This window comes from Camarhynchus parvulus, chromosome 1, assembly GCF_901933205.1.
Source record: "Camarhynchus parvulus chromosome 1, STF_HiC, whole genome shotgun sequence".
NCBI classification, from domain to species: Eukaryota; Metazoa; Chordata; class Aves; order Passeriformes; family Thraupidae; genus Camarhynchus; species Camarhynchus parvulus.
The window spans coordinates 29,915,340-29,940,089 of record NC_044571.1 but is presented as its reverse complement, the minus strand read 5'-3'; the positions used below and the strand labels follow the sequence as shown (position 1 = coordinate 29,940,089).

The window sequence follows — 24,750 nt, the reverse complement described above, 5'->3', positions numbered from 1 at the left end:
GAGGGGAGTGCTGTGCTCCTTCTGCACCTGCCTCTTCTGCAGAGTGGTTTCACTGCAGGATTCAGGTTTTCAGCAGGTATGAGTGATTTGTCCCAAGTTACACCTCATCTTTTTTTTTTTCTTTTGTCTGAAATTTCTTACATGATAGAAAAAAAAAGTAGTGGAACCAGAAAAATGAAAATGTGAGGAGTGGGAGGATGGAGGCAATGGTAATTACTCCTTTTTAGAAGATTGCTTGTTTTGTATTAGTACATCAGACAGCAGCGAATTTGATTTTAAATGCAATGCACTTCCCTAACCTTGTGCACTGATTTCACTAGAAGTTAATGATGAAATAGTATTTAGGAAATAAGGATGAAATAATGTAAATGTGACACACTAAAATGCTTACTCAATGGTTTTCTCTTCATTATGTGACAAACTGTAACGAAATATGTTTAAATGCATTAGCACTTAGAAATGCTGATGGCTTTTATTCTTATATTATTTATTATTATGGCTGACAAGCTTGAATATTGTGTGTCCTTATCAGTAGTGCTTCAGAGATGAGAAAGAATGCACTGCCCATTCACTGATACAGGGTGTAAGACATTAATCTGACTGACTCTACCTAATTTTTAATTATGGGATTTATTTTATTATGTTTAGACAAAAGGGGAAATAAATAGTCATATGAACTTTTTTATAGCATAATTGAAATATTTTTAATCATCTAAATGCATTGTGATTAAACTGAAACTTTATTGTGGCAGCACATATATCCATTTTCTTTTCAGCTTCTACTTAAATAGTAAATGCATCCTACTGTAAAAAAGCAAAGGTGTTGTTTAAGTAAGAGCAACTTTTTATATCAAGCTTTTATATTTCTTGGTTTAAATATTCAATATTCTAGGTTATTTTCGCTGCCCTTCTTCAATTTCTAAATTGCATTTAAAAAGGACACCCTAATTTTTTGTCCATATAAAGACACAAAAAGTGATAGTTCTCTTGGCTAGAATGGCTCTAGAAGTAAAGGCGGCTCAGTGCATCTGAAAAGCATCACTGAGCCCCAGAAACTTTCCCACACGCCTTGGCTTGATGGACTGCTCCAGCTCTGCCGGGGTTGTAGGAGGCTTCTCAGCAACTCGTGGGCAAAACCAGCAGTTAGCAATGATACTTAAGGTGGAAAAACCCCCAGTTTTCAGAGATGTTTTAATGTGAAAAGGATTGCTATTGTTACCAGCAAAATTACTTTCCTGAAGGAGTGTTACAGATTTTGAATTATTATTTCTATTGTCTATGTTTTAATAATTAATTGCTGTTGCATTTAGAAATTTAGTCAGCCTAAAGACAAAGTGTTTCATAGTTTCTGAGGGGATCTTGTTCTGAATAATTGTGGGTCCTTAAAGGGCAGTCCTGGACCACCTACTCTGAGGTAGCTGATGCTTGGGATACCCTTGTGCTGAATTGTGGTGAAGGAAAGGCAATCAGTTAGCCTTCAGGCTCATGTACAGGCAACAACGATTTAAACTTTATGGTAGGCTGATGGTCTGTAGCGGCAACTTCAACATTTTTGAACAACATGTAGCAGCCAGTGGTTTCTGAACAGCTTGTGGATTAAGCTTTTCTGGACAACATGTGGGAACAACAAATCAAACTTTTAGGAAGAGGAAGAAAGGAAGAAGGAAAGATAGGATAATAGAGAAGAAAATATCTGGGTCACAGGCCAGAGTTCCAGCACTGTCTCTGGTCCCGTTCCCGTGGATGATGAGTGCAGGGTTCACACCCTGTCCCTCTCTGTTTTGCTACTTATAAACCAGTCCTTGCCCGTGTGCATTTTGTTATTCTTTAACTTTTCGGAAGGAGACTGGGGGGTCTCGTGATTTCAAATGCCTTCCCCTGACAGATGCAAGTGCACTGCTGTCTCAGCCTTGGTTTTAGAAATAGTTCCCCAAGATAAGCAAGTTGACCCCAGAAAAGCACTCTACTACCTCCACAAGACCCTCTTTTTTTAACTGCACCTTATCTAGATGGCATGGTTTTTGCGGTATTTAATTCCAATAGCATGGTAACATTCCTTTTACCTTCTGCCAAATGTTTGCAACATTAACTCTTTCAAGTTTCCAGTTTCTCACACTGATATGACTGAAAAAGGAGTGGAAGGAATTGCTTAATGCAAATCACATATGGTTGCTTGGGAAAGCGTTATTTGCATAAAAGTTACTAGTCAGTCTTCAGTCTTGTGTAAAAACGTGATACAATTCCATGGATTTTTCTGTAATTTCTTTATCTAAATCCAAAAGTTTGATGTGATGATTCTATGTATTCACGAGGAATATTGAATTGAAACACCCAAGTTTTCTTCAATTATAGTAATCCTTTCTAAAATATCAAGTTGTAATAGAATAACTAACACTTTTAAAATAGGTTTGTGTTTAGAAGCACATTCACTTTCAAATTCAGAGCCCAGGAACCCAGACATTACTCAACTGCTCTTTAGCTGGTGCTTCTTGCAGAAGTTTAACTATGGACCTGATGCTGAGTTCACAAATAGTCTATGAACTATAGGTCTGGTTGCATTCATAAGAGACAGCTGGATTAATGAATAACAGGATTTATTGGCTGCAACATCTTTGGTTCTTTTGGATTGCCAGTGATAAAGGCATTAACTGCAGAATAGCTGTATGTAGCACTAACAATATGATTGCAATCACAAGCTAAATATCATGGATCAACACTTGGCATAGCTGAGGACACAAGACTTACCAAAAGGTATCCCTTCTGGGGAGGGCAAGGAGGACAAACCCATCAACCCGTCCCTTCAATTTCATGTCACGTTCTCATCCCCCACTTAGGTATAAAATGTACCCCAATTTCATATCTTACTAACCACTATTTTGCAAAGTGCTCCAAGTGGGGCTGCAGTCAAACCTTGCATTCTTTGTTGTTGCATTGTACAGAATATTTTTCTATAGGAGGTGCACTTGGTTTGTACAAAATATTCCAGGATATCAGGTAGAAGGATGAGATCCTATGGCTTCCACCTCTCTCCACGTTCATTACCCATGACAAATCACACGACCTCCATTTGGTTTTCATGATTACATTGTGGCTCCTCTGATGTACTGAGCTTTGCATTATCCAACAGTGCTCTTGCCACCAGTTACTCTTTTCTAGTCAAATGATGTTTATGAGTGGAAAGTGACAATGTGAGTGAAAATCACCATCCCAGAACTTACTCAACACTTATCGGTTCTTGCAGGGCAAGTGTGATGGGTAGCAAGCAGGTTGCAGTATGTGGTGGTTCATAAGGCTGTGAATGTGGGCAGTTTAGGTGCCCTCCTAGTACTGCATCACACCTTCATTGCCTCAGGGGTGGAAGGAAAGCAGGTTCAGGCAGCCAAGTCTTCTGGGGTTGAGCAGAACCATAAATCAAACTTTTGAGAGCTGTCTGTGACTCCAGTATTACAGAGTGTTTTAGTTCTTCAGTGCTCTTCAGCCTAGCTGCCCAGCACAGCTGGGATGTCATGTGGATTCAAACCACCTCTTCGGCTTTTCATGGAAGAAAACCCAGTCTGCAGCCAGAAGGGAGTCATGAGCATGCTCTGTAGCAGAGCCCCAGCATGCAAATGGTCAGTGCTTTGAGAAGCTGAAATATTACGAGAATTTCCAGTGCAAACCCTTGATTAACACAGAAGTAAGGTTGACAGCCTTCATTTCCCATTTCATAAAGACCCAATCTGTCAGAGGCTGCTACTTTGTTTTTCAGTCCCTCTTTTCAGCTCTTGCTTGATTCACCCAGGAGCCCTCAATGTTGTTCCTTTCCTGAGCAATCTGTTCTGCCTAGACTACCAGTGTAAATAAAAATATTGTTACAGTTTCAGTGTTATGGACTTTTTCCAACCAACTACTGCTATGACTACAAACTGAGCAAATAATGACAGAAAACATCTGTTTGTTAAAATCTTCCCTAATATTACAGAAATATTTTCAGTTGGATTTTTTTCATGCAACTGAAAAAGGCACCAGGGAGTTACAGAAGTCTTGATGCCATATTAGTACCATGTTTGTCCTAAGAATAGATAATTACTCAAACAGTGAAAGGTGATAGTGTTGGAGCTTGCTTGTTTCTGGCTTAAAAAGAAAATAATGGAAGCTTGGTTCTTGGATTGAGATCATAAACTAATCAGCAGATGAAGTACTTAGCAGTCAAAAGACTACTTTTCTTTTTTCTTTTTTTATTAAATTATTCATTTTAATGTGTGTCTACTACATAGGTAAGGTATTTAACAAGAAAGCTGTACCTTAATATAAAATAATATTGTTCAGGTATTTCTAGTTAGAACAATGGTTCCTCCTTTTCTTCCCTTGTACATAATATTTTGTTAGATCTTCTAGGGATTTTTTGTTCAATGCTATATTCAAACATAACAGCCCAAACAAATAACAAGTGGAATGACATTTTAAAAATAGTTATACCAGACACAAATGAGAAGAATTAATCTGCAGACCTATTTTTTTTGTTTTGTTTGTTTTTTGTTTGTATTTTTTGTTTGTTTTGTTATGTTTTTTTGTTTTTTGTTTTTTGTTTGTTTTGTTTTTTTGCTGTTCATTAGCAAAACAGAATGTCACTCTATTATCTGCTAGTGAAATTTCTAGGCTAGTGCTGTCCCACTTGTTTTGGTACATATTTTTAGGCTAGTACTTTTTTCTCAGATAACATTTTGTATTTGCATCTTCAGGAGGAAACTGAGCTTCTTTTTCTTGGTAACTACAGTGGAGCTTAAGGGGGAAATGCCAGAGAGGAGACATGTCTGATGGGGAACATGCGAAAAGATTTCTGTTAGAGGAAATTTAGTACATGCTGGCATCTGGTAGAAACTTGTTTTAATGACCTACACTGAAGTTCTTACAAAGATGCTGGAGTAATTTCTGACTAGTTTTAAATAATAAAAGAACCCACTACAATTGGGAGATTTGACTGTGTCATGGGTTTACAGGAAGCAGGTTTTCTGGGAATGGAGTGGCCAGAGGCCAATAGGTGTTCAGATTTTAAATTGACACCAGGCTTGGCCACTGAGGGTGGATGCGCCTCTGAGAACACAGGGGTTAGAAGCAGAGCACTCCCTTGGGCTCCCTCTTTGATTTCCGGCCAGCAAAGAGGCAAGGCCTCCCCTGCCCGGCTTCGAGCTGGGCGGGGGAGGGGAACACCTGCAGCCCGGCAGAGGTAGGCCTGACCCCTCGGGATGGAAGGGTGGTGGGGGCACCAGGAGGCGTTGGGCAGCCCCCCAGGAAAGACAGAGGGAGAGAGGCCCCGAGAAGATTTGGGCAGCACCCCCCTCCTCCCAGCCAGAAGACGAGAGAGAGAAAGCTGGTACAGGCCTGTGGCCTTGAAATGATATCAGCCTGTGAAGAAGGAGGGGGAAGGGGGGAGTGCAGCAGGGAAGGAGCCTGGCCGCGTGCAGAAGTTTGTTAACCCCTTTCTGGACAATGAAGACCTCACAGAGCATTTGGACCTTTCCCGGAGGGGAGATGGAGTGGATGATAAAGAAGAAATGAGCAAATGAATGACAGTCGGAGCAGTGAGTGAGGCTGGGAGAGTGAAGAAGAGGCCGGAAAGAGATGATGGAGTAGCTGGTTGCTGGACTCTTTGGTACAGCCATGGACAGAACCATGCTTCCTCGCGACACAGAGGCTGCATGCAGGGGGGAGGCGATGGCTCAGAACTGAGAGGGTTCAGTTTTGGAGACCCCCCGGCCCCAGGGGGTAGACAAGTATGGGGGGGACAAGAGGTCCCGAGATGAGAGAAAACTCTGCTTTTTTTGGAACTGGTCAAAGCACCCTTAAAAGGATAACCCTTGAAGCAGCTCTGTTCCTTGTCCAGTGGTGAGAGCGCTGGGCATGCAAGGAAGAGGTCACCATGGCCCCAAGAAGGACTCCTCTCCTCTTGATGGACTGAAATTGAGTATTTACAGGGTGATGGATGGAGAGTTGAAATTTGGAAGATGTATTGGAAATGTGGTGGGGGGGAGGAGGAAATGCTTTTTGTGGAGTTTTCATTTTCCAGGTGTGTGTGTGTGTGTGTGTGTGTGTGGTTTGTTTTCCTTTTGTAGTTTAGTTAGTAAACTTTTTTTTTCTAAGGTAGAGGCCTGCTTTGCTTATTTCCTGGTCACATCTCACAGCAAACACCAGGGAAGTATATTTTCATGGGGCACTGGCATTGTGCCAGTGTCAAACCATGACAGACTGTCTCTGAATTGCCCAAAAAAACCCTTTTAGGAAGTTAGAGACCTACATTTTGTTTTGCATTTTCTTGAAAGTTGTGGTGATTGATGCAATACTTTCATTATGTACTTCTTTCCTGTTTCTCATTTAGCTCAAAGTTCTTGTTAGTTGGTTGTAGGACTCCTTGCAACAGCATTTTTAAATGTTACAAGATGGCATTAAACCCTGTCCTCTGCCTGCAGAAAGGGGTTGTGGTTGCATAATTGCACAGATAAAGTGCAGTTAAAGTGCAATCCTGGGTCTGCTGAGAACATTTTAGCTAAGTAATTGTGAAGACTTGCAGGTGGCAACCTCATGGAGAATCTTGTTTGGTAATTTCCATGTAATCTTTTTATCATTTAAACTGTAAGGCCAAATGCTGCCTTCTAGTTTTTAGAGGACTTAATCTCAAACCTCCTAGGTACAATTTTATGACAGCGAGTGTCACATGTATTTGATTATAAATGCATTTTTTTTCCTTGTCTGTGACCAAAAAATTGGCAGTAGATACCTGTGCAATGTGTATATATAGCACCTGGAAGACATGAGCTTAGGAAACACAAGATAGGAAGGGGCTGCCCCTGCCCTTTGGCTAGCTCATTCCTATCTCAGGTATCCAGTTTTGTTGTTCTCTCTGTAAGTTACCACGCTTCGTCCTAACAAAGGAGTTGTTCATTGGTATATACTGGATGTATTGTTTATAGGCAGAAGTTGTAATCTGTCTTCAATTTAACCTAGATAAGCCAAATTAACTTAAAACTTTCCTGAGATGTAAGCTTCTTATTTCCCCTATTATAACCACAATTCAGTGAAGTCTCTTGGGATTTGTGAACATATTAACAGGACAGAGCACAGCATTTCATCTGAAAGTGGGCCAGTGCCCAAAGAGTGTGGTCAGGGATGTGTGGACATGCAGAAGTTACTGATCCATGAGAGCTGATGCAAGTGGGTGCAGGCCCTGGGCCGTGTTGGATGTACCCTGTGCTGCAGGTACAGGTGGAGCCAGCTCACCTGTGTGGGGGAGCTTTAGGCAGCTCGCACTTGGCACCTGGTGACAGCTCCACCTTTTGTCTCAGCTTAACTTGAAGTGAAAGAGCCTGTTTTCATACACTGTCCTTTTTTCATGCCAGTGAAGATGATGAATAGAGTTTTCTACTTCTGAGGACACCTTGTAAAACTCTGAAGCCTTCAGTGCTGGCAAATGTGATGGGATTTGCATGATGTGGCATGTGCTGATGAGAGGTCTGGCTGAGGCTGCACACCTCTGGGTTCCCAGCATTGGAAGAGACATGAGATTATCTGTGCTATCATCTCCTTTTACCTTCTCAGATTATCTCCAATAACCCCAATTTTAACCAATATCCCATGGGTTCTGAGCACTTTTCTCAGCACTGGACTCTATAATAATGACTTGCATCAGTGCATTGCAGATGCTTTTACTTCTCTAACTCTACTGGAAACAGTTCACCTGATTTAAGGCAGCATTTCGTATATTTTTAAAAAAATTTATTTAAAAGATGTAATGTACTGGTGAATCATAGGAATCTTGAGCACAATTCTCCTTAATCTGTGCTTCTGGATGACAAATGGTTATTTTTGTGTTTAAAATTAAAGAAAATAAAATAGTGATGTAATTTTTGAGTCCAGGAGGAGTAAATAGGTAAAAATCAGTATGAGCCAAGCTGCAGGGTCACATACTTCTTTTCTAACTACTGTGCCATTAGTAAATTACATAGGAAAATTTCTATTTTTTTTTTGTACTGCCAGGACTAATGAAAACATTGATATGAAGGCCATGGCTAATCCCCTGGCAAGTTCCCTCCATGGCAGTAACTACTGCCACACCTTGGCTTCTCCCTTTTCAAGCATCTGCTGCCATCTTTTGCTAGGTGGCTTTCCAGTCAGCCCTGCAATTCTGGCTTTGCAATGAAGTTCAACTTTCTTTGCTCACCATGACAACTGGTTACCACAATGAAGGCAATAAGGATATTGAAACAAAACAACAGAATAATGTGATGCAACCAAACATTGCAACATTACTTTTATATTTTGAATTTCCAATTTTCCTGTCCTAGCTTAATGTCTCTAAATCAAAATATTTGCATACCCTGCAGATTATACTGTTCTTGAATATTTCTTCCTCAATAGAAGACTTTTCTGTTCTGAAATCATGTATTACATATGTTTTATGCAGCTCTAAGTGTACATTTATGTAAATAGATACCTTTAACTTATGTAAATAATTACCTGCAATTACATTTCTTGATATTTTTATTCCTGTAGCTTTAAAAGATTTGTACATACAATGGTAATCCTTATGTCTTCATCAAAGTTACCTTGTGCAACAAAGCTTAAAGTATAAATGGTATAAAAAATTACATAAAGTACTTTAAAACTCTGTTAAGTTTTTGTTTGCCCTGCTCAGTTTCAGATCAGAAAGATATATGATGAATTCATATGTCAGCCAAACCAAAAAAAATATGATGGTTGCTATAACCACAGTTTTGCCCTAAATATACGTGTAGTTGTCTTAGAGACATAGTATGACTCTTCTCATATAGAAGGGATGATTTACCAGGTGCAGGTAAAACATGAGATTACTGGATTCTGTAATTGCCTTAAAAAAACCTAACAACTACATTTGCTTGTCATTGGCACTTGTCCTAAAAAAAATCAGGGCAAGTTTTGCCCTGATGTTTGCAGTTCAAGTCAGTTGGTGTGGAGGACCTGGTGACCACACAAGGCATGCTTGAAAAGACATAATTTCAGACTAACTGCTGTCAGGTACTGTTGATAGGTCACAGATGTTTTTTGGTCATGCAAAATAATACAAAAACTAAAAATCTTGCATAATCTTGCATTGTTTGAGAATTAATGAGAATTATTTCCAATATTAAATATGGATAGAAGTAGTGACCAAAGAGAAACAAGCTGACTATATAAATCCTTCTGTGTTTGCCAAGTCAGGAATGAATTAATTTTCTGCGTACCTCCCAACAGCTTCGGAAGTCTTGCCATGTGCCTCCAGCTAGCACTACATACATTGATAAAAGACAGTTTATGTGGCTACAGCAGGGCATAAGCTTTCATCTTCACTTATCTGCAGCTAGTGGGCAGGATGTTTGAATGTTTCCATTTGATAAATATAATAAATAATAAAATAGTACCAGAACATGAAAGAAGTACCAAAGCAGGATGAAAAGGGGTGGAAGGGACAGGACATGTCTGGATTATTCTCCACAGTTTTTGTAGAATACTTGCAATTTGCTTCGCAAATGTTATTATGTATTTTTAACAACAATGAGAACATCTACCTTGATAGCTCTGTAGTCCATGATTGTTGCCTGCTTTGTGAAGAACATAAGAAAGAGCTTTCCCCTACCTTAATATCTAGTTTAGTAGTTAGTCAACAAGTAAGTGGCAGTGCAGTGTTAAAATTGCCCACATTAACAAAATAGTTTGAGGAACTTCTGCTTTGAAAAACTCTGGCTCTAGCTGTGTTGTGAAACAGAGAACTAAGAATCACCAGAACCTAGAGAACATACTGTTCCCAGAACAGCCACAAGTTAAGTGATCTATGTAAAATACCAGGACTACTTAGTAGCTGTTAAGTTTGTAGATAAAAACTTAGGGACTATATGAGACTAACCTGTATGTTCAAGCTTCCAAATATCTCAGTGTCAGTCTGGGCAGGTCAGACCAAGCAGCCAAAACAGCCTACTGAATAAGCAAATAAATCAGCCGATGTCCCCAAGATGCTCCTGCCAACAACCTCCAAGGAGTCCTGAAGGGCTCTTCCTCTTCCAGTGACACGGTCTCTTCAACTGGGGAGGTTTGCACCTGCTCGTACTTTGAAAACAAACAAACAAACAAACAAACAAACAAATGTCAGTCACCTCAGATCTTGCAATCTTGGAGGATTTCCTGAGGCGGAGGCTGAGCGAGGGGCTGGGGTGGCTGCTCAAACGCTTTGTTTTTCGGACCTTGCGTTTAACCAGCCCTGCTTACCTGCGCCGGGAGGGGCAGGGAGGGGACGGGGGGTGGCCCTGCCCTGCCCTGCCCCGGGGCCGCCGCACCGCGCTGGGGACAGCCAGGTTTGCGGGCGGGGAAGGTGAGGCGTCGCTGGGAGGAGCCGCCCGTGCCGGGGCAGCGCCGCCACGCTCCCTCGGCTGCCGGGGCTATCTGGGAGGCGGCAGCGGGGCCGCCCCGCTCCCGCGGAGCAGGTAGGGGACTCCCCGGGCCCTGGCCCGGCCCCAGCGAGCCCTCAGGTGTAACGGGGCTCAGGGTCTCTCCCGGCCCCGAGAGCGGCCGGGGCGGGCCGGGCCAGGCAGGTGCGGCCGGGAGGGCTGCGCTCCGTGGCTCCCGTAACGGGGCGGGCGGCCTCAGCCGGGCCGGGGTGATCCGAGCAGCACATCCATAGAACTGCTGCGCCCGGGGTCGCACTTTGCTCCCATGCCTCGCTTTTGGGGCTGGGAGGTGACTCGGGGCGAGGTATTGTCTGCTGGGGAAGCTCGGGCTGGGGATACTTTAGGAGTCGGGGTGAGACCTCTTGTAAAGGGTCAGCCCTGACCGCGGCTCGGTTCCTGACCCAAAGCGAGAGAGCGCCTGTTCTCCGCAGCTGCCCCTCGGCCCGGGCCGGCCTCCCTGCACCGCCCAGCGGCCACAGCCCCTTCCAAGGGAATGCTTCCAGAAACACGTCGCAATTTAAATGAAGAGTATTGGAAAATGATTTCCTGCCGTACCCGCTGAGGGATGCCAGCGTTTCCCAGAAACACGGCTATCGCCGTAGTCGCGGCGATACATCCTGACGGGGCTAACACAACTCTTCCACACTGACTGGGTATGTCCAGTGAAGGAATGCATGTATTTGCTGTCATCATTTTTTTCGTGATCAAAAGTGAGACACTTGATTAATCTCTCTAGAAGAGACATGGTGTACCTTGCAGTTAATAGGAGCATTTAAGGTACTATGAATATATATATATATATATATTCATATTAATTTTTTATGATTTAAAATGTTCCTAGGTTTATATACCAGAAATAGTGTGATACTCTGACTTTCGTTTGGTTCTGTCAGTTCTGAGGACTGTTGCATGTTTGAATCAGCTTGTGCTTTTGAATAAGAGATTAAAATAAGCCTGCTACAAGTTTGCCAAAGTCAGTGAAACCTGTGATCCTTTGAAGTTTTGAGGAGACTTCTTTTTTCAATTGAGTAGATCAATTTTGAAAGGACTAAAAAGCAGATTCAAAGGTGATTATGCCAATTTAATGAGAAATTTTAATGAAAATTATGCCTACATGCCATCATCGATGCTGTGATTGTAATTCAGGTGCACATATTATTGAAGACAATTGATGGGTTTTTTTTGGGGGGGGGTGGTTGTAATGATTTTTTTTTTTAAACTGCAATTGATAAAAATATTTCCTTTCAGAGTGAAACTTTATGGAGCTGGCTTTGCATACCTGAAATTTTTTCCCCTTTGGGAAATCTGGAAAAAGATAACCAGAGCTGAAGTCTGTTGTGAATGAAAAGCTCCACAGGTCGATTGAGTGCTCAAGATGTGGACAGAATGGCTGGGGAAAGGGAGAAATTTAGCTGTTTATCATGGCAGAATGGGGTAGGAAAAACATTTGCAATTGGTTATGCGATTGTGTGTATGTTATTTTCATCCTTATTTATGTGAATGCATGCACAGAGAAGAGCCTAATTTTGCTATTGTGTCTACCTTCCATAGAAATGGAAATTTTTCATCGGGGGAAGTGAGAGATGAGGGAATCTCCTCAAAGTAGTGTGTATGGTCTGGCCCAAGGCTGTACATATGTTTGCAAGTCTTCTATGTTGACAAAAGGGCAAATTATAAATTTAAATAGAAAGAACGTTGAAATTATAGAAAAGTAGGATTGTGGAAGACTTTCTTTCAGGATTTGGTAAAATACTACTTCTGCATCTGCTAAATCTACTGGTGGGGCAAAAAACTTTTTGAGAGATCTCTTGTGAGACAGACCACTAGAACAAGAGCAAGGTAATGTTGTAAGAGAGCAGAGTTTGTGAAAAAGCAGTGATTCAGAGAAGTCATAAAGAAAATACTTATTCATTAGTGGAGTCTATTCAATCCTGTTTTATCTTTAAATTATATGTTACAATATTATACTCTTCTCTGAAATTAAAAATGATAGATTTTTAAGAGATTCTGTGCATCATGAATAACAGAAAAAGTTGTAACTTTTGTACAAACACATATAACCTACCTCTGGAGATTTTAATGTTTTGTGTCAGAATTCTTTCAGGGACTTATCCCATCTTAGAGCTAGGCAAGAAAAGACCTGCCTGGTAATTTGAGTGGAGATTTGCCAAGAGGAGGAAAGAGAAAGGGAAGAAGGGAAGCAGGCCCTGCAAGAAGCAGTGTGGATGACTCAATACATGGCACACTTGTGAGTCAGTCTGCTGAAGTAGGACACAGCAGCCAGAAGCATCATCTTCGACTCTTTTAGAAAGTGATGATCAGCCAAATGTTTGTCACGACAGGATGGGGTACCCCTGCTCATACTTCAGTTGGAATAGTTGCATTTGTCCTCTCACTGTGCTGTGAAACACTGTGGTAAGCTGAAAAAAACAGTAAAGCAGGTCAAGTTAAGGAGCAGCCTGCCAGAGGCATGCAACTAAGAGATCCTTCTCCAAACATGTTAGGGACCAGAGGACTATTAAAGAGTCCTGACAATCATTCTCAAATATATAAATAAACATGTAAAAGATAAATACCTAGATTTTAGGTGAAGAAACATCACTACTAGAGTCCCAAACAACTCTTCAGCATGTATTTTGATGATCTAGACAGAGGGAATCTGTTTCAGTGGCAGAATTTGCCAACAATACAAAGCTATTCAGGCTGGAACATGGAAGTGTAAATTGCAAAGAATGGCACACAGATGTCACAATAGTAAATGACTGGGTAATAATAGCAGAAGAAAATTGTTGTAGAGACATATAAGAAAAATTTAAAATGAAAATGTATGGCCAAAATCCTAACATCATGTGCTCAACAGCTGACTGAGTTTGCCTGATTCTTAGTCCCCAGTGATGAGATCTTGAAATTTTACTATAGGCCTATGGAAATATCAGACCAATACTCAGTAGTACTCAAAGAACAAAGATAGCGTTAGAAATCATTAGGAAAAAAAAAATCAATAATTGTCTTTGTTCATAAATCCATAGTGCACTTATATTTTGAAGACTGTATGCAAGTTATGTCCTGTCCTCCCCATCTCAGACAGGCTGTAGCATAACTGGATGCAGTACAGAAGTGGGTGGCAAAAAAAGTCAGAATTATGAAATCAGATTCCATCTAAGTGAGAGTTAGAGAATCTATGACTGTAGCTTAGGAAAGCAGGAAGTGCTTTCCTAAGCACTAAGGGAAGGTGTGTGCTAGAGATGTAAAAAAACCCAAGTGCTTGACAAGTTGAAATAGGAGATGTTTACTCTTTTTTATGAGCTGTCAGGTAAAACAAGCAGGTAACAGGCTCAAAACAAGTTAAAGACAATGCCAGTATTTCATGTGTCCTCCTTAATCTGTGTAATTACTATATTAATTGTGTAATGCAGGTGTTTACTTTAAATTATGGAAGTTCATATTGGAAACCACTAACTGAAAGTTTTCTTTCCATTTCAGCAGGGAAACATGACAGCAAAAACACTGTTTTCATGTAACATTGCAACAGCATTTCTGTCTTTAATTATTGCAAGTAAGTCTGTTGGTGGCTATGGAAAGTCTTGTTCTGAACTTTTAATGGAACTTTTTTCACACAAGCGATACTAACTTTCTGTGGAAGTGGCCATAATAGTGAAATTTACATGCATGCCAATGATTTCTTTTAAATTGTGCCTAGAGCAGGAACCTATAAAAAATAATATGTGGTATTGCATATTCTAACTTACAACAATCATTTAGGTTGGAAAGGAGCTCTTGACCTCTAACTTTACAGGGTCAAGATTTTGAAAACCTCTGCAAATGGAAACTCCACAACTTCATTGGGCATCTTGTTCCACTGTTTGATCACCCTTGCAATAAAAAAAGGGTTTTTTTGTGTTCAGATAAAATGTTTTATGTTTCAATTTGTGCTCATTGCCTCTTGTCCTGACAGTGAGCAAGGCTGGCAAAAGTCTGTCTCTTTGTTCTTCATTCCCTCCCATCAGTATTTACATACAGTTATAAGATCCACCCACACACTCCTCAGATCTTCTCTTCTCTACGCTGAGCAGTTCCTGCTCTTTCATCCTCTACTCAAGTGACAGGTGCTCCACTCCCTTAGTCATGTTTGTAGCTATGTGTTGGACTCTCTCCAGTAAATTTAAATCTGGCGTGTCCTAATGCTTCCCAGGACAATGTTTCCCAGGACAGCCTTCTTTTGCCATGAGGGAGCATTGGTGGCTCATGATCAGCTTGTGGTCTACCAGGACCCCAATGTTCTCTGCAGATCTGCTTTCCAGCTGAGTGGTCTGAGCATGTGCTGGTGTGTCTTACACTGGTGCAGAATATTAGCGTTCTGGGCAAAGATAACCAGACCTCAAGTCTGTTGTGAATGACAAAGCTGCACAGGTCGATTGAGTGGCAGAAAAACATTAGCACTTCCTGTGGCCACAGCATATCATAATCACCACAGTTATTATGGGGCATTCAACTCAGATACCTGAGTAATTCAATGTTTGGATAAGTAATTTGGAAAAGATTTGTGGTGAGGTGATGAGAACTCTGGATGACACAAAATTATTCTTTGGTGGTAAAAACTGATGCTTGCTATGCAGATGGTGCCTGGTGCCTAAATAGTTTAGTGATAGAATGTCAGTCAGTAAAATCAAGTGGATGTGAAGGGGCATGAAAGGGTCATGCATGTATAGCAGAAGAAAGTATGCTGAATGTGTGTGACGTGAGCATTAAGTTAATTAATAGCCACCTGGGAAAATGCTGCTTTGATATCTCTGGATGCTCTCTGGAATCATTAACTCTGTCATCAGTGGTGACCAGAAAACCAGAATTTTTGGAAAGCAGCAGAGCAGAAAAGAGAAAGCCTCATTATGCTACACTTTAACCACACAGTGAATGTGTGGCAGTTGAGCTCTGCAGTTCTGGTCATTACATCTCAGAAAGATGGTATCAGAAGAGGTGGAGAGATGAGTGACAGTGTTGTCTGATATGGGATGGCTTCCATATGAGAAGTCTCCAAATGAAGGAGGATTGAGGTAAAGAGACAGAAGCAAGATGGGATGAAGGTCTATAAAAATGTAAATACCATAGAATAGGCAGATGAGAGGAAGTTTTCCATTTCTCATAACAAGAAATGCATGATACTCAGAGAATTTATAAAATGCAGTGAATGGTTTTGCATGCAGAACATAAAGGGACTGAAATCGGAGTAGTGTTGTATTTATTGTGTCCTCCTCTGTTCTGCACATTTGCCACTGATAGTTATCAGAGACAGGATTTTGGGCTAAACAGACACTTGCATGACTCTCTGTGGCAATTCTTATAAAATAACAAAGCAGGGAAGTTTTGATAAATGTATTACTGACTTGGGAATGTGACCATGGTATCCAGAGTTGGTGCCTTTTTGTCATATTGCAAAAAAGAAAAAAAAAACCCCAAACCAAACTCTTGGTTTGCTCTTTTTCTGCATGAGTCTGTGTCAGAAGTAAAGAAAATGAGCTCATTGGTGACTGTAATGATTCCTCTCTAAATGCTCATAATATGAAGGGTCAGTTGAAATTCCCATAGCAAACTTAATATTTTTACAACACAATCTTTAACTTCTGTGTCCTCTTAGGACATTTAAATATAAAAAATATAGTCTGTCTTAACTACAGTTAAGTGAAGTAAAAAAATAAAGACATTAAATGTGAAATTGGTGTGCATGTGTGTGTTTGTGTACATGCCCATGGAACAGACTGGAGAAACACAAGTACTTTAGTAATTTGCATCTGAAATAAAACTGCAAATGACAACTCTGCTACAAAGGCTTTCTACTGAGTGTAAAGATTGCATTCGAAAAACAGTATTTCATTTTACTGGCTTAACTATATCTGTAAACTACTGAGTAGTACTCTCAGCTGTAAAGATAAGGGGTTAAAATTGTATTTTTAGTAGTTTAGTAGTTGACTTGAGAATGGAGGTGAAAACTCCAATGAAGTTTGTAATTTAAAATCAGGAAATGAGTTCAGTATATTTTTGCAGAATGTTTGAGTTTTTCTTTAATGCTTATCTCTTTCCTTTAGAGAAATGTGAAGCCTATGATGTGATGTTGAAGCAGAGTCTTGTGCCTGATGGGCAGCCTCTTGCTATTAAATGTTCAGTGGAAAAGAGCTTGAAAAGTGGAGACTACAACTTAACATGGTATAAAGTTGGTAACAAGAGAGCTGTGCCTAGAGACAAACTGTCTAGAGTTCATCAGCAGAAGAATCTAATTTGGTTTCTACCTGCCATGTTAGAAGATTCTGGAGATTATGAATGTGTCATAAGGTGAAAGTTAAAAAAAATTATATTTTTACAGAAATGATTTGCAAAATTAGTACCTTACAGAAAGAAAGTAAAATTTTGAGGGTAAGATAAATAATAATGAAGAAGAGGGAATGTATCTACAAAAAACCACTCTACTTTGGGGAAATTAAATCTAGTTTTGGTTTTTTTTCCTTGTAAGCAAATCTGTTAAAGAAACTGTAAACATTTTTTCTTCTCTTTCTTCTCCAAACAGAATGCCATACATTTTTGACCTGCAAAATGTGTTAAATGGGTTAATTTAATTGTGTTCTATTAATTGCAGGGATTTGACAAGCTGCAAAAAAATGTGTACAAAAGTAACAGTTTTTGAGAGGATTGATGGTTTATGCTTAAATGAAAAATTTGCTGTGGAGGAGGTGATATTCACATCATCTTCTGCAAAGGTCGTTTGTCCCCACTTGGATTATTTCAGGACAGAGAGAAATATTCATCCTGTTCATTGGTATAAGGTGAGAATATAGTGTTTTGTTCTGTCTTATACCTGTCCATTATTTATAAAAATTAGTGGTCTTTGAGAACTGGAAAAGAAGAACTAAAGATTTACTGTAAGTTGGAGAAAAATTCTTTTAAAACAAATTGGAAGAGGATTAAGACTTTCTGTCTTTTAAAGGTGTTCTTGATTATCAGGGCAGAATTTCAGCTGAGGTGTGGGAGTGATGCTGACCCACGTATCCACCAGGTGGCATCTGTTCACCTGACAGGGAAACACGACCTTGGGTGGAAACAGATTTACTATGGCACTTCCATTAACTGCTCAATCTGTTCTATTCCATTATTCTATTTCTTGTTGTTCATGCTCTCTTAAAGGCTCTTTATGTTACAAAAATGTAGCACCTTCTGCGAGATTCTTGCCTCAGGCTCATGCAGTACCAGTAGCATTGAGGCTCCTTTAAAAACAAAGTCTAATTATTGCATGGGGTGATGCTTCATTGATGAATACTTTTGCAAATACCAACAACCCACATTTTGATTTCTTATTTCTCTAATATAAGAAATTTTTTTCCAAAGGGAATGAACTGGGGTGTCTTTAAAATCTCACCTGAAGTGAAGTATGCATTTCTTTATATTCTGCTGCCCTCACTCTTCCTCAGCCTCTGCATAACCATCCTTATGCTGTGGTCCATTGAAACTTCAGATTGTATCAAAGAGAGACAAACCATGGAAATATACAGAGATGTGAATTAACAGAGTTCTCTACACATTTTAGGACTGCCAGCTGCTAGAAGGAAAACGGTTTGCCCTTTCAAACAGTGACCTTATAATTTTCAACGTAACTGTACATGATGGAGGAAACTATACGTGTGAAACAAGATATACCTACAATGGGAAACAATATAACATTTCACGAGACATCAGTCTGGTTGTAGAAGGTACGTAAATAATTTCACTGTGTTTGTGCTCATAACTAAAGTGGAAAGACCTAATTTGTGTATGCTTAGGACTACTTTTTTTCACCTAAATGTGCAGTAATGCCTACCTGAGATATGGTACTTTCGGTATTGAGTGATATTTTGTTATAAAATGGCTGACAACCTTGTCTTTAGCATGAGGGGTGTTTTTAGGTTGTACTTGCATTATAGAACATAAAACAGACTGCAACTGCCCCTGGTTTTCTGAAAAGCACTTTCTTTCTTTTGCTTAGTGACCCCACCAAAAAAGCCTCCAGAAATAACTTACCCAAGAAACAACTCCATTGAAGTGGAACTTGGTAAGTAGTTTTCTCTAGAGAAAATATGAATTTGTATCCTAGTTAAAATGTATTCTCAAGGAGTGTCTTAGTCTGTGCTTTCTTGTTTTTATTTTATGAAAAAACTACTTCAGTAGTCAGTTTCTCTCTGTTGATCACTCAAAGGAGGAATGAGGGGTGAGAGGGAAAGAAACAAGGCCTGTTGCTTGCAAGGTCCTAAAGAAATTTCTCAGCTGCAAGGAAAATTGTAGGAACCCAAGTGATTATCTGTCATATCTGTTGCTTTCCATTACTCTGGAAGTGATTCTAAGGAACAGATCCATCTCAAATCTGCAGGCAAAGTGATGCCCCAAGGAGAAGCATCTCCTTCCTGGATTCAGCTTCTTCCATCCTACCATTCTCTTTCTGGACTTGCAGATCACTGAGAATACAGACCCTCTGTTAGAGTAACTTTTTTGAAAGGGTTTAGTATCAGCCTTAGCTGGTGTGCATGTGTGAATCTGAGAACAGGATTGTATAGACTTTAATTAGGTCATGGAAATCAACTCTTTACTTTGTAACATAATTTTATAGGCTCACAGGTTACTGTGGATTGCAACACCACAGGTGCCGATGGGTATGAGGTGTACTGGACAGGACATGGTGTGTATATTGATGTATTTCACATGAGCAGAATTTTTTCAAGTTCCTATGAGTAAGTATATTTTTGGATTAGAAGATATATGTGTTGGCAACCAAAGTGGAACTTTCTCCCTTTGACATTAAAATATTTAGCAACATTTTTCCCTTGCTTTAAACAGCATTCTTCTTAAAAACTCTAATGCTTGCCTTCTCCAACTGACTTCCTGCTTTGAAATAGAAACTTTAAACATAGTAGGCACATGAACTTCACATGTGATTGTATGTTTCTTGCTCATTGTAAAAAATCAGTCTGAATTTCCAGTGTTGGGAAAAAGTGTTTTGTTACAGTCCCATAATTGTAATGCAGTTTCTTTTGAGCAAGCTCTGGCCTGGCAGAGACCTCTTTTGGTTGAATCAGGCATGTTCAGGTGCATGATCTTCAGACTGCCTCTTTCTTCTGTGTTCCACATCTGCCTTCCTGAAAGGTTGCAAGAGGACAAATGTGTGCTCTACAGGAAAAATCAAGATTTCCAGGTTTAAGGGCATTAAGTTAGAGAAATTTAACTGAGATAAATTGAAGAGATAATGGAAGACTTTATTGAGAGCATTTGTACTGAAGCTTAGGGGTTAGAGGGGAAAAGGGAGACAGATTACCAGTGGTGAACTAGGTTTTGGGAGGACTTGGGCTGAGTAAAGCATGTGAAGGGCAAGTGGGAGATAAGGTGATGGTAAAAAGCAGGTCAAATGGAATTAGAAGAAGAGAAATTATACCTGACTGGAAAAACCAACTCAAATTGGAGCAAGAGGCAATCTGAAATTTTCTTAGACATTACAGGTTTTGAACTAAAGATTTCAGGGTTTTTTGTCAGCTCTTATGGTGGCACTGTAAATAAAAAAATGTGATAATTTTTGTAAATTCTGGAGCACTATCTAGGACTAAAAAACCAGTGACGAAAAGAGAATGATGTCTGCAGAGTAAGAATATAGTTGCAAGAAATAAGTTTTCATCATAAAACAAAGGGAGAAACAAAATGCTGACTTATTTGGGTGCTCACCAAGAGAAAACACTATGCAAAAGTAATATATTATACTGTCTTAAAGAATTATAGTGCCATAAACAATTGGGCCATAAAGCAGAGATACATGGTCACTGAATTGATAATGCAAAAGCAATGTTATTTTTTGTACTTCCTAACACTTACATGGTTATCTTTGGTCACTTTCATTAGTGATGTTGGTTCATTCATTCCCTGAATGTCATATCCCATTGTGAAATATCTACGTCCATCTACTCTCACAGGGATTGGCAAGCCCATAACAAGAGTTTATTTAGGTTTTTAAGGCATATTTTTGAAGTTTCAACTATAGAAACCTTAAGTTCCTTTGGGGAAACACAGCTGCAGATAAGATAACGTCTTGATGCTTTCCAATGCATGTGCTACATGTCAGTACCAGGAGAGGTCTGACTGCTTGGGTGTCTTTCATATGATGTAATTGTTCATCTGTTGGGAAGTGTGGTTGACATTTGCAGAAGGAAATAACCACTGTTGTGCTGCAGATGTTAGAGATGAAGCCATTCCTGAATGGGCTGTGGTTTTATGGTTCTATTTGTCACCATTTGGACAGGGGAGAAACTTCTTACGATGGGCGCCCTATGCATTCTGTGAAGCTAATTATTTCAGAAGTAAGCAGTGAAGACTATGAACAGCCTTTTGTCTGTCAAGCTTCAAATGCCTTTGGGCAAGTTGCATCCTATATTATATTAAAACACAGAGGTAAAAAATACTATTATTTTGAGGCCTGTGAATATCTATACTTCCCCAGAAGGTGTTTTGATACCAAATTCTCGTGTATCATGATGAAAGAAAACAGATGTATTACAGTTTGCAGTATGCATGTGCCTGTGCATAGGGAAGAAATCACTATAGCATTGTATTTATCATTATTTTAAAAACAAGGTGAATAGGAATAAAATATGTAATATTCAAATTTGTATTGAATTTATATGTAAGATCAGATTTGAACAAATTCAAAATGTAAAACAAATTTCTTATATTTTTGTGCAGTTCCTGACATACGACGATGGCTGACTGGAGGGCTTGTCTCTTTGTTAATTTTAACATTTATTACTTTAATAATCTACAAGATTTTCAAGATTGATTTGGTACTTTGGTACCGTACTTCTGTCTGTGCCCTTACAAGTAAGGAAGGTATGTGAGTGTGACCAGGCATGTAAGAGTAATTAGCCTATTGATTTTTTTCTCTTGCCTTTACTTCTGAGAAATAATGGGATTATTTAGTACAATGTACATAGAACTTCCATAAGGAATTTTCAGATATGCACAAAGACATTTTGTGCAGGATTTTTTCAGTCATATGGGTAAAATATATAATTATGCTTAAATTAATAAAAACTGTGTAATATTGAAGGCAATCATAGTGAGATAGGCCAAAAGAACTGTAGGTTATTCCAAAATGAGCATGTTGTTTTTTGCTTTTCTGTAGTTTCTTTACATGTAGATTTATGGTCACTCTGATGATGAACAATAGGTGTCAGCAGAGCTACATCCTGTAAACTGGATGTTTAAAGACGTGCCTTAAATATTTATTTTGAAAATCAGACTCATTTGTCAGATATTAATTTTATTAATTTTTTTAATTTTATTGGTATTTTTTTTCCATTTTGCAATTTCTCGGTTACTTTCACTTTCCTTCTAAATCCTGTCAGTTATAGTGTTGACATATCAAAGAGAAAATTTGCTGCTAGTTCTGTGTTTAGGGATTCTTCTAATGTGTTTTAGTTTAATGCACTGTAGGCAAATATATTGGACAGGTGTGAAAAATTTGAAATAAGCACAACATCACAGATATATTTCATGTCAGTTCTCAAAATCAGACTGTCTGAAGTTCCCCATGGCTTGAAAGTGAATGGATTATGTACATTAAGATAGTTGATGTTTACTCATGGCTGTGCTAAATGTTTTCACAGGAAAATAATTTCAACTCCTGGTTAAAAATTCAGTTTTACTATAATACTGTAATAGAGTTCTAATTAAAAGAAAAAAAAAATCAAAGTTTTTAACTTGTTGAGTTAGATCTGATTTTGGCTTGGTTCTTTCAGTCCAGCTTGCTAAGCAAACCTTCAGAAGCCTTCTGGGCTTTTCTTCTACATTAGAAAAGCCCTCTCGGGATTATTACAAGAAAGAATTGCCATTTTTCCACCTTCTCTTGCGGTTAGTCAGAAGTGGAGATAACTGCTCATTAAGTTTCCTTCAGGAGAGGTGGTGAAGAAAGGCCTGTGGGAGGGTACTTCCTCACTGTCCGGGCACCTCTAGGATTGGGAGCTCCCTCCTGCAGGTCCCAGGTCCTGCACCCAGCTCATTTGGTGACTCCTTCATCCCCAGGATAGGAAAGGAAGTCAGATGCTCTGGCTGGTCATCTTTATTTCCGTTCATAGAACATTTTACGTCTGTGAGGTGATTCTGTCAGAAAGGTGAAATCAGCCCCACATTACTATTTCTAAACAGTCCAAAAATGAAACTTTGCAATAAAGGCATTTTTCTGAGTTTTAGTTTTTTAATATAAATGTTTGTGTTTGTTTTAGATGGGAAAATCTACGATGCATATGTCCTGTACACAAAAAGCAGTGAAGGCAGAAGTATATGTTGTCTGGAAACCTTCGTTCGTAGGATACTCCCAGATGTTTTAGAAAAACAATGTGGATATAACCTTTTCATATTAGGAAGGGATGATTTACCAGGAGAAGGTATGCTTTAATTAGCAGAGTTAACAGGTTGCCTTTTGAAACATTGTTCTCAGGTTATAAGTTTATCTACGCAATTAAACCCCACATTTTTGGAAAAGAAAGCTGTATTTATTTAGTTTTATTATGATTTGCCCAGTGAAAATTTTTTCTTTTTCCTTTTTTTTTCCTAACTGAAAATTCTGTTCTGATGTTATGAGGGTCTGCACTTTCTTAGTGATGAACAAATGAGGACTTAACAGCATTACTAATACTGTTGAGTTTTTTTTGAACAATAAATTCTCCTGAGGGATGAAGAAAACAATTTTTTTAGAAGTTATGTCATGCAATGGGTCATGAATCATGACTGTCAGTGTGAAGATCTTAAAGCAATCACTGCTCTGAGCTAGCCACAACTTCACATGTTTGCAATTTTAAAAGAAAGAACTATTTTACACCAGTTGTAAAGTTTCTATGCAGACTTTGATTGTTCCTTCATCACTTACAGCTGTGGTCAGTGTTGCTGATGAAACCCTTAAGCAAAGCAGAAGACTGATGATTATTTTGGGATCAGAAGCATCTAGGTGCTGCCGGTTGGAAGACACCTCTGAGCAACAACTAGCTATGTATAATGCTCTCATCCGTGATGGGATCCAAGTGATTCTTATAGAAATGGGTGAAATACAGGACTACACCAGCATGCCAGAATCAATCAGATACATTAAGCAAAAACATGGAGCTATTCAATGGAAAGGGGATTTCTCAGAGAAATCTTGTTCAGCAAACACAAGATTCTGGAAAAATGTGCGTTATCAAATGCCACCCAGGAAAAAGGGATCTTATTCTGAAGTTCATTCCTTGTCCCAAATGTCAAACAGTTCTGCAGCAAAGGAAAGTTAAGAAGCACTTATTAAATAATACTAAGAAGGTAATTCTGAATTGGGATGTTTCTTGCATATTTTTTTATACTACAAAGTAGATGTTTTCTTCGAGGAGTAGAAACTGCTCATCTCTTCCATAAATTACACCCCAAAAGAAAAAACTCAGTGCAACTTTATTTCTGTTACTTCTGAGCTTTGGATAGTGCCACAATTTGTTGTGTTAGTCTCAATCAAACACTATAAGTAAAGAGGGTGAGGATGATAGGCTGTTAAGAAGCTGTGGTCCACATAAATGTTTTATGAAAAAACAACTGTGAAGACCATTTTTAAAAAATCAAAACTGCAGTTGATAAAATTAAAAGTCTGTTTCTATCATCAGCATTCTCCTAGTCATTCTGTTCCAATTCTTGTTGCCTCTCCATGATTGTCTGATTTCCTTATTGCTGCAAGAATCTGCTTTGTGCGAGCTTTGTCTCCTGAGCAACAGACCTTACCCTTGCTTCTTGAAAGGGCTGGGGAAATACATGACATAGCATATATTAAACTCATCACAACACTAAATGTGTTTCTGCTAAACAGTTGGTACTAAATGTGTTCAGCAAATGGAAGGGAATGAAATCTGTGGATTTTTAGAGTGCTGAACAATTCTGTAATAACTGGTGTATGTTTACTTTTGAAACTTAGTCTCTTGTAATGCTCGGGAAACTGAAAATAGTTCGTACTTGAGAACGGGAAGCTTTCTAGACTGTGCTGCTACTCTGGAAACCAGATGTTCTCATGCTGTGTCTCAAACTGCATGCACAGAAATTCTCTGAGAATCTACCAAAGAGCTGTGCTTGGGCTGGGTGTCCTGGAGAGTGGGAAGTGGCCAGTTCTGAAACATGACCAAATTCTAATGGCAAGAAATGGTATCTCATCTACTTGTGAAAGAAAAAGTTAGAGGCATGTGGCTACATCAAACTGCTTGAGAGTAGCTTGGTATTTCTGGATCCCAGTCTACTTTTGGTGTGCATCACTGTGAGAAAA

The 24,750-nt window shown here is 39.3% G+C and overlaps 1 protein-coding gene and 1 long non-coding RNA gene across 2 annotated transcripts; both read left to right on the top strand.

The window, feature by feature from the left end:
- Positions 1 to 10,385: 10,385 nt before the first annotated feature.
- Positions 10,386 to 11,802, top strand: LOC115906798. The gene is made up of 3 exons (XR_004060957.1): positions 10,386 to 10,466; positions 10,862 to 11,083; positions 11,679 to 11,802. It is a non-coding gene; the product is annotated as an uncharacterized LOC115906798 (long non-coding RNA).
- Positions 11,803 to 11,816: 14 nt separating this feature from the next.
- LOC115906793 (interleukin-1 receptor-like 2) lies at positions 11,817 to 23,881 on the top strand. Its single transcript, XM_030954278.1, has 11 exons — positions 11,817 to 11,864; positions 13,917 to 13,986; positions 16,511 to 16,754; positions 17,056 to 17,242; positions 18,001 to 18,163; positions 18,436 to 18,501; positions 19,054 to 19,174; positions 20,728 to 20,876; positions 21,168 to 21,311; positions 22,706 to 22,867; positions 23,352 to 23,881. The coding sequence occupies exons 1-11, from the start codon at positions 11,817 to 11,819 to the stop codon at positions 23,741 to 23,743; spliced, it is 1,746 nt and encodes a 581-aa protein (XP_030810138.1). The 3' UTR covers positions 23,744 to 23,881.
- The last annotated feature ends 869 nt before the right edge of the window (positions 23,882 to 24,750 follow it).

Excerpts from the sequence above, each read along its gene's own strand:
- LOC115906793 (XM_030954278.1), top strand. The coding sequence starts at position 11,817 with ATGGCTGGGGAAAGGGAGAAATTTAGCTGTTTATCATGGCAGAATGGG. Across the intron at positions 13,987-16,510 it reads TCTGTCTTTAATTATTGCAA|AGAAATGTGAAGCCTATGAT; the intron begins GTAAGTCTGTTG and ends TCTTTCCTTTAG. Across the intron at positions 18,164-18,435 it reads CATCAGTCTGGTTGTAGAAG|TGACCCCACCAAAAAAGCCT; the intron begins GTACGTAAATAA and ends TCTTTTGCTTAG.